General features: G+C 35.3%; 1 protein-coding gene across 2 annotated transcripts; it reads right to left on the bottom strand.

The window, feature by feature from the left end:
• Positions 1–1102: 1102 nt before the first annotated feature.
• Positions 1103–4962, bottom strand: LOC123216946 (TORTIFOLIA1-like protein 4). Of its 2 annotated transcripts, XM_044637642.1 has the most exons (6): positions 3960–4962; positions 3563–3671; positions 3240–3395; positions 2863–3152; positions 1964–2457; positions 1103–1494 (listed from the first exon to the last, which is right to left on the bottom strand). In XM_044637642.1, exons 1-6 carry the CDS (start codon positions 4779–4781, stop codon positions 1482–1484), a joined length of 1884 nt encoding a protein of 627 aa, XP_044493577.1. In that variant the 5' UTR covers positions 4782–4962; the 3' UTR covers positions 1103–1481. The 2 variants fall into 2 exon arrangements, with proteins under 2 accessions (XP_044493577.1, XP_044493576.1); XM_044637641.1 differs by having other exon boundaries at positions 2863–3395; positions 3960–4961.
• Between the last annotated feature and the right edge of the window lie 1156 nt (positions 4963–6118).

Here is a 6118-nt window from a genome sequence, read left to right as displayed (position 1 = left end):
AGATGCTTTTCTGAAACCTAAGTTTACAGCAAAAGATGGGCATTGAGATTCCAAGGCTCAATACTTAATTATTTATTACTAATATTAACCTAATAAAAATTATTTTCCTGCTCTTAAAGCAAAGCTTATGATCATTAACGTGGTATAAAAAGTAAGACATCCAAGAATAAATATACTTTACGCAATGTTCTATATTTATTTATAAACAAGAAACAAGAAAGATTTATATATAAAATCCCTTGTAACTTGAAACTAATCTCTCCCAAATATTTATGTGATTGGTCATTTTAATTATTTTAAATAATATAATTAATAAAATATAAGTTATTACTTGAATTATTAATTTAAACTTAGCACTATAATTTGCGTCTACAATAAATGCCAACTTGTGTTTTCACTATTAATAAAATTATCTGTATACATTTTTTATATATTATTTACGTATAAAGATAATGTATTATTATGTTATTTGATGATTTTAAATTAAAGATAAAATAACACTCAATCACATGATGACACGTTATCTATATGTTTAAATTATACACTAAAAATATGTATATGTTATATTATGCATCGTCTATTCACACACAGTATCATTGGGTCAGAAACCAAGTAGCCCTGCCATTACTTGGCCCAATGGGAAATACGGCCCAGCCTTATAACAGTCTTTGAAAAGCTTTTAACCTTCTATAAATTCACAAATAAGTATATTTATATGTGTTATTATATAATTAAATATTATTTTATATTTAATTTAAAATTACACAATCGTACCATGACACAGATAAAGCATATATGCATTTGTATACTCAAAATAGGTATACATATATTTATACTAGCCACATGAACCTCAAATGCAAATGAGCATACATAGGGTTCCATGAAAACCACCAAAATGGTTCTTCCTCAGGTACAATTTAGTTGAGGACAGGATCCGTGCTGAATCCTGTAAAATGTCAGCATGGGTTCACTGAACCAAAATTTGCAGTTGAAACTTCAAATGCTCAAGCTGGACTTTGTGAGTACCAGGCAGCAAGAGCGGCAAACAGTTGCCACAGGAAATGCACATTACAAACAGTAAACATTACTGAGACACAAGCAATGAATGACAAGCCAAAATTTTGTGTGAAATTTAATTATGTACAAAGACAAACATTTCTTTAAGCAATTGCAATAACTTAACAAGAATTTAATTCTAGAATAATAATATTTGGTAGACTTTCACTTCAAAGAAATTTATGCCTCTAAGAGAAGGATCTTAAATACTACATCTTACCGTGTATATAATTTTAACCAAAAGGTTGAATCATATGAGACACTTTACACACATGCACCTCAGAGCCTGATTTCACAAGGTTGGCTTCTTTTTTGTATCCTTTCTAGTTTTTACTGCTCCACTTTCATGCCATTCTCAATCTTTACTCGACTCCTGATGTCTTGCCTCTGCTTAACTGAGTATTGAAAAAAAACTTCCATTCCACTTATGTAGATAATCTGATGCATAAAGAAGAAAGCAATTATCGACATTGTCACATTGATCTTCAAAAAAGATTCTATAGGCAAACTGAGCCATAAATCTAAACTTAGTAATAAGCATCAGGATGTGATGAGTATACAGCAGTCCAATTTATCTAGACTTGCTTGTAATACAAATATGAGCTACTCGGAAGTTGGGGTAATATCACAACTAAAATACAAATGATGATGGCAGGAAATATTAGTTGGTTTGAACTTGTGTCAAACTGACTCCCCTGACACTAATGAAATTTAAGTAAAATGCCTGGGGCAATCACATTAAAGTTTATATAACACAGTAGGCAGCCTATGTTATCATGCTAGAACTTTGATAAGGAAATCTGAGCACAATTGTAGAAAGCAAATGTGAGAAGGATCATCCACCAAACTGCACAAGCAGATTTGTAAAAAGATATGAGGCAAGTATAACAATAAGATATCCAATTACCTCCTATTTATAATCACTTGATTTTTAGAAACAGAAGATGGAGAAGGCCCATCAGGGCCACCAATGCTGCAAGCTTGCGACCTGTCAGACTTTTGGATGATGTTCTTCAAAGTTCTATTTGACTGTAACCCAGAGTCATGAACATCTGACAATGAGTTCAAAATGTATCCACCTCCATATGGGTGCTGTAATTTTTGGTTATCTATGTTGTATGTTTCAGTATCAGCTGTGGCATTTATGGCACGGAAGCATTCCATATTCCCAGATGAAGACAACCTCGAGGTAGAAAACTGACCTTCTGTCCTCCGCCAAAACTTGGAACTCAAGAATTCTGTGCCAGGCAATTTGCAGCATATGTTTTCTGCATACTCTTTGTTTGGGATCCTTCCATTTGATAATGCCAGATCATATGAGATTTCATCCAGAGCCATCTCCAGGCCATCGACACGGGTCTCTAGAGAATTCAACCCACACTGGGAGCTCCCAATGAATCTCTGAATTCAAGTAAAATTGAAATTAGAACACTGAAGTCGTAGGATACATTAACTACAAAGAAATGGCATTAATAAAGCATTTAAGGAGTATGAATGATGACACCAATGAAAAATAATGGAAAAGAGTTAACCAACCAACTTGTTAAGGTACAACTGCATGAAATATTAACCAATGGAAAGAGATTAATGTTTAAATGGAGAAATCCAAAGGGGAAAGGGATTAATCTCAAATATAGCTATCTACCGAAATTACATAAGTAAAGCTGCTTTATCTCATTTAAAACGTATATGAGGGCCAAAGAAAAACTGTTGTCAGTAATAATTATATCAGCAGAACCTTACAGATTAACATAATCAAATGATCTTATAAGACAGTTTTAGGATATCAAAGCTCCAGTGAGTTACCTGAAGAAGGTCCAAAAGACTGGACTGCTGGTTTTCAATCTGAAGAAGTTGTTGACGGATCAAAGAGAGATCCTCAGCATCTTTTGGGTCGTCACAAACTTCTTCAGTACCATTGCTGGCTACAAAATCTGAATTCTCATCATCAGGACATGGGACCACCCTAGACCCCGATCTGAAACTACTAAATTTACAAACTTTGTCACTGTGGATTTTGCTGAAGAGCACACGTTTGGTTTCTGGCCGAGAGTTCACATTATTTCCCTTCTCTCCTAGTTTAGGATCATCATCATCTGCACAGGTCACCTTGGAAGCTGAGCGTGGTACTGCAATTTCAACTTTCCAATCAGGGGGTTTTCTATCATCTGTTCTTGACTTACTTCTCAAAGTGATTTCATTTTTGGCAGTGGTCCCATATGAACTATCTGATGAAGGGGAACAACTAGTGGGAACCATTTTCTTTGGTGGTGGAGTTTTAAAACCAGCATCTTGAAAACCTTTGGTGATAGAAGGAAACCATCCGTCACTACCATTATCTGGCTCCAGGTTAAACAAAAACCAGAATAGTAAATAATATAGCCTTATGTAATAGAAAAAGTTTATCTTAGCCTCCAACTTTGAAACTAAAACCGGAAAACTAGTTCTTGCTAATTTGGCTCTCGAATAACAGTTAAAAAAAACTACAAATAAATAAAAGCTTTACCTGCTGAAGAAGATTTAGAATCAGACAGAGCCGGGAGCTCGTCACAATCACCAGGAACCTCCTGCCACAGCTCCAATGTACGTTTCATAGTCTCTCGAACAAGCTTTATCTACATTACATAGAAAATCCTAATTCGGATCCAAATTATTTTTTAAAAAAAATCAAATAAAAAGAGATCACTAGTTCATTTTGTTTCTGATAATTAAACCGAGAATAAATTTCGAAATACTAGTCCAGATTCCCAATCTTTCCTACAGACAAGTTTGTCTGCAACCAAACATAATCTCACCATTTGATTTCTGGAAAAACCCAAAATAGTAATAATGAATAAATTGATAATTACGATTTCTTCTCATTTCCAATAATTTTTTCAACCAACCAAAGTCCAAAACTTTACCTTGTCAAATCTTCTACTTTCCAGAGCCGCCAAAGATGCGTTTTTATACTCTGAGGCTAAGTCCTGCTCAACGGAAGCCACCTTCCCCAACACCTCGGCGGCGGCCTTTCTGGTGGCCCAATCATCACATGTCAAAAACTCGCGAACAAACGGCACTAACCAGTCCAATACTCCCTTATTTCTCGCTCCTCCGACTTCAACAACACTTCCAATCACTCCCAAGACCGCAGCTTTCGTTTTAGACCCCTCGCTCTTCACCACCTTCCCCAGTCTAGGCAAAAGCTTCCTCAACTGCTCGACTTCCGGATTCGCAGCCGCCTCTATCGCCGCCGATAAACACATCGCCCCACCGACCTGCGAGTTCACGTCCTGCTCTACTAGTACCAATTCAATCAACGGTCTCGACACCACCGAAAACGACGGCTTCGTGATGTGTGATGACATGGCAGTCGTTGCCACAATGCATGCCGATCTCACGGACGAATCGGGGTCCCGTAACCGGCGAACGACAGTGGCGATCATTTTGGAGAGATGCGGCGAGAGAGAGTTTCCATGTGTCTGGGAAAGCAAAGTCAGTAAGTTCACGCATTGTTTCCGAACCGGAGACTTGCAAGACGAGTCAGTGTTCTGTAGGCAGCTGAGAAACGAGGAGAACGACTCTTGAGTTAAAGTTTTGGCGATGGACTCCAGCTCGGCCGTGGCTAAGGACAGCGTGTCCCGGTCGGCAAGTTTATTGAGGCACGCTATGACTCGTTGCTTGAGATTTTGAGTCGAAGGAGGAAGCGGGCTCTTAGTCGGAGAGGATCGCTTTTGCAAAGACATTTTGATAATGATTTTTGCAAACTCTCTTTAGGGTCAGTGTTATCGCATTGAAGCAGAGCGTTTTGCTGAGGAGTGAAGAGGAGCAGTGAGGCGGATGTAATGGAAGTTGAAAAACGAAATGGAAGGAAGAAAGCTTTAAATGTTGGGACGAAGAACCCGACTTGCAGATTTCAACCGATAAACCGTCTTTTTTTTTTAATAGAGTAAGAAGCGCGGTGAAATTAAAATTATTAGATTACAATTTACAAAGCAAATTTGACAAGCTGATATTATTATTGTTAATTGGTTTTCACTATTAAGTAATTATATATTTAAAGTAGGTAATTATTATTTGCGTTAATGGAAAATTAAAAATGCTGCCCAAGCCTAAGTAATTGGAAGAACCCAGCTGGATGGTTTCAATATACTTTTATTCATTTTGTTACCTGACATGTTAGGCCAACAGACTTATTTTCACCTAAGATGCAGTAAAATTCCAAACTTTTATACATAAAATTTTAAATATTTAAATATTTATTTACTATTTAATTTTTTTTAAAATTTTTAATTAGAGTTAATAATATAATCATCATTTTATTAATAATATTACAAAAAAATACAATTATTCTATTTTTCTCTTATATTTTAAAAATTAATAATTTTATCTCATTCTCAATTTTTCTAGTACCCCCTCCCCTCCTCTTCTTTCTTCCCTCTCTGGCGATGGTTACCATCTAACAAAAAACAAAGACACGATGACCAATTTTGGAAGTGTTTTGTCTTTGTTAATGAAGAAATTGAGACGACAGAGAAGATCGTCTTCATCTCTTCTTAGACAAAGACGAAGACATGGAGAACTATCAGAAAGACAATGACGATTTATGGTGAAAATGAGAGGTTATTGAAGATGGAAACAATTTGAAAGAAACATATAACTTTTTAAGATTAAAAAATTTTAGACAAAAGTAAAATTATTAATTTTTAAAATGAGGGATATAATAAATTATTGTTAAAAAGATTGTTTTATCTTATATTTAATTAAAAGTTTTAACGTAAATTAATTTATGAGTAGGACTTTAGGTTTTTGAAAATTAGTAGTGAGACTTGTAGTTACATCAAACCTTGGGTGGGAATAAGATTTTGGCCAACATGTTATGCGTCAAATGGCACATGGGCGACCACGTGTTTTCATATGTGTTACATCTATTATATAAAATCTAGGGAGATTGATAATTTTGCATTTGAATTATGTGAAAAAGCATAAGTTGTCATTTCTACCCTCACAAAATTACAAATTTCCATTTTTCAGCTCATTCTGTGAATAAAATTTATTTAAATTTTAGAGTAGAATGAATGTT

This window comes from Mangifera indica, chromosome 5 (assembly GCF_011075055.1).
Source record: "Mangifera indica cultivar Alphonso chromosome 5, CATAS_Mindica_2.1, whole genome shotgun sequence".
Classification (NCBI taxonomy): Eukaryota; Viridiplantae; Streptophyta; class Magnoliopsida; order Sapindales; family Anacardiaceae; genus Mangifera; species Mangifera indica.
Note: the sequence above shows the minus strand (reverse complement) of the source record. Positions and strands in the feature narration are given on the sequence as shown.

What these genes read in the sequence shown, in the direction of transcription:
- LOC123216946 (XM_044637641.1), bottom strand. Translation starts at nt 4,781, where the DNA reads ATGTCTTTGCAAAAGCGATCCTCTCCGACTAAGAGCCCGCTTCCTCCT. An exon ending in AAAGTAGAAGATTTGACAAG is followed by an intron (nt 3,672 to 3,959) that starts GTAAAGTTTTGG and finishes TATGTAATGTAG; the next exon opens with ATAAAGCTTGTTCGAGAGAC. An exon ending in TTCTAAATCTTCTTCAGCAG is followed by an intron (nt 3,396 to 3,562) that starts GTAAAGCTTTTA and finishes ACCTGGAGCCAG; the next exon opens with ATAATGGTAGTGACGGATGG.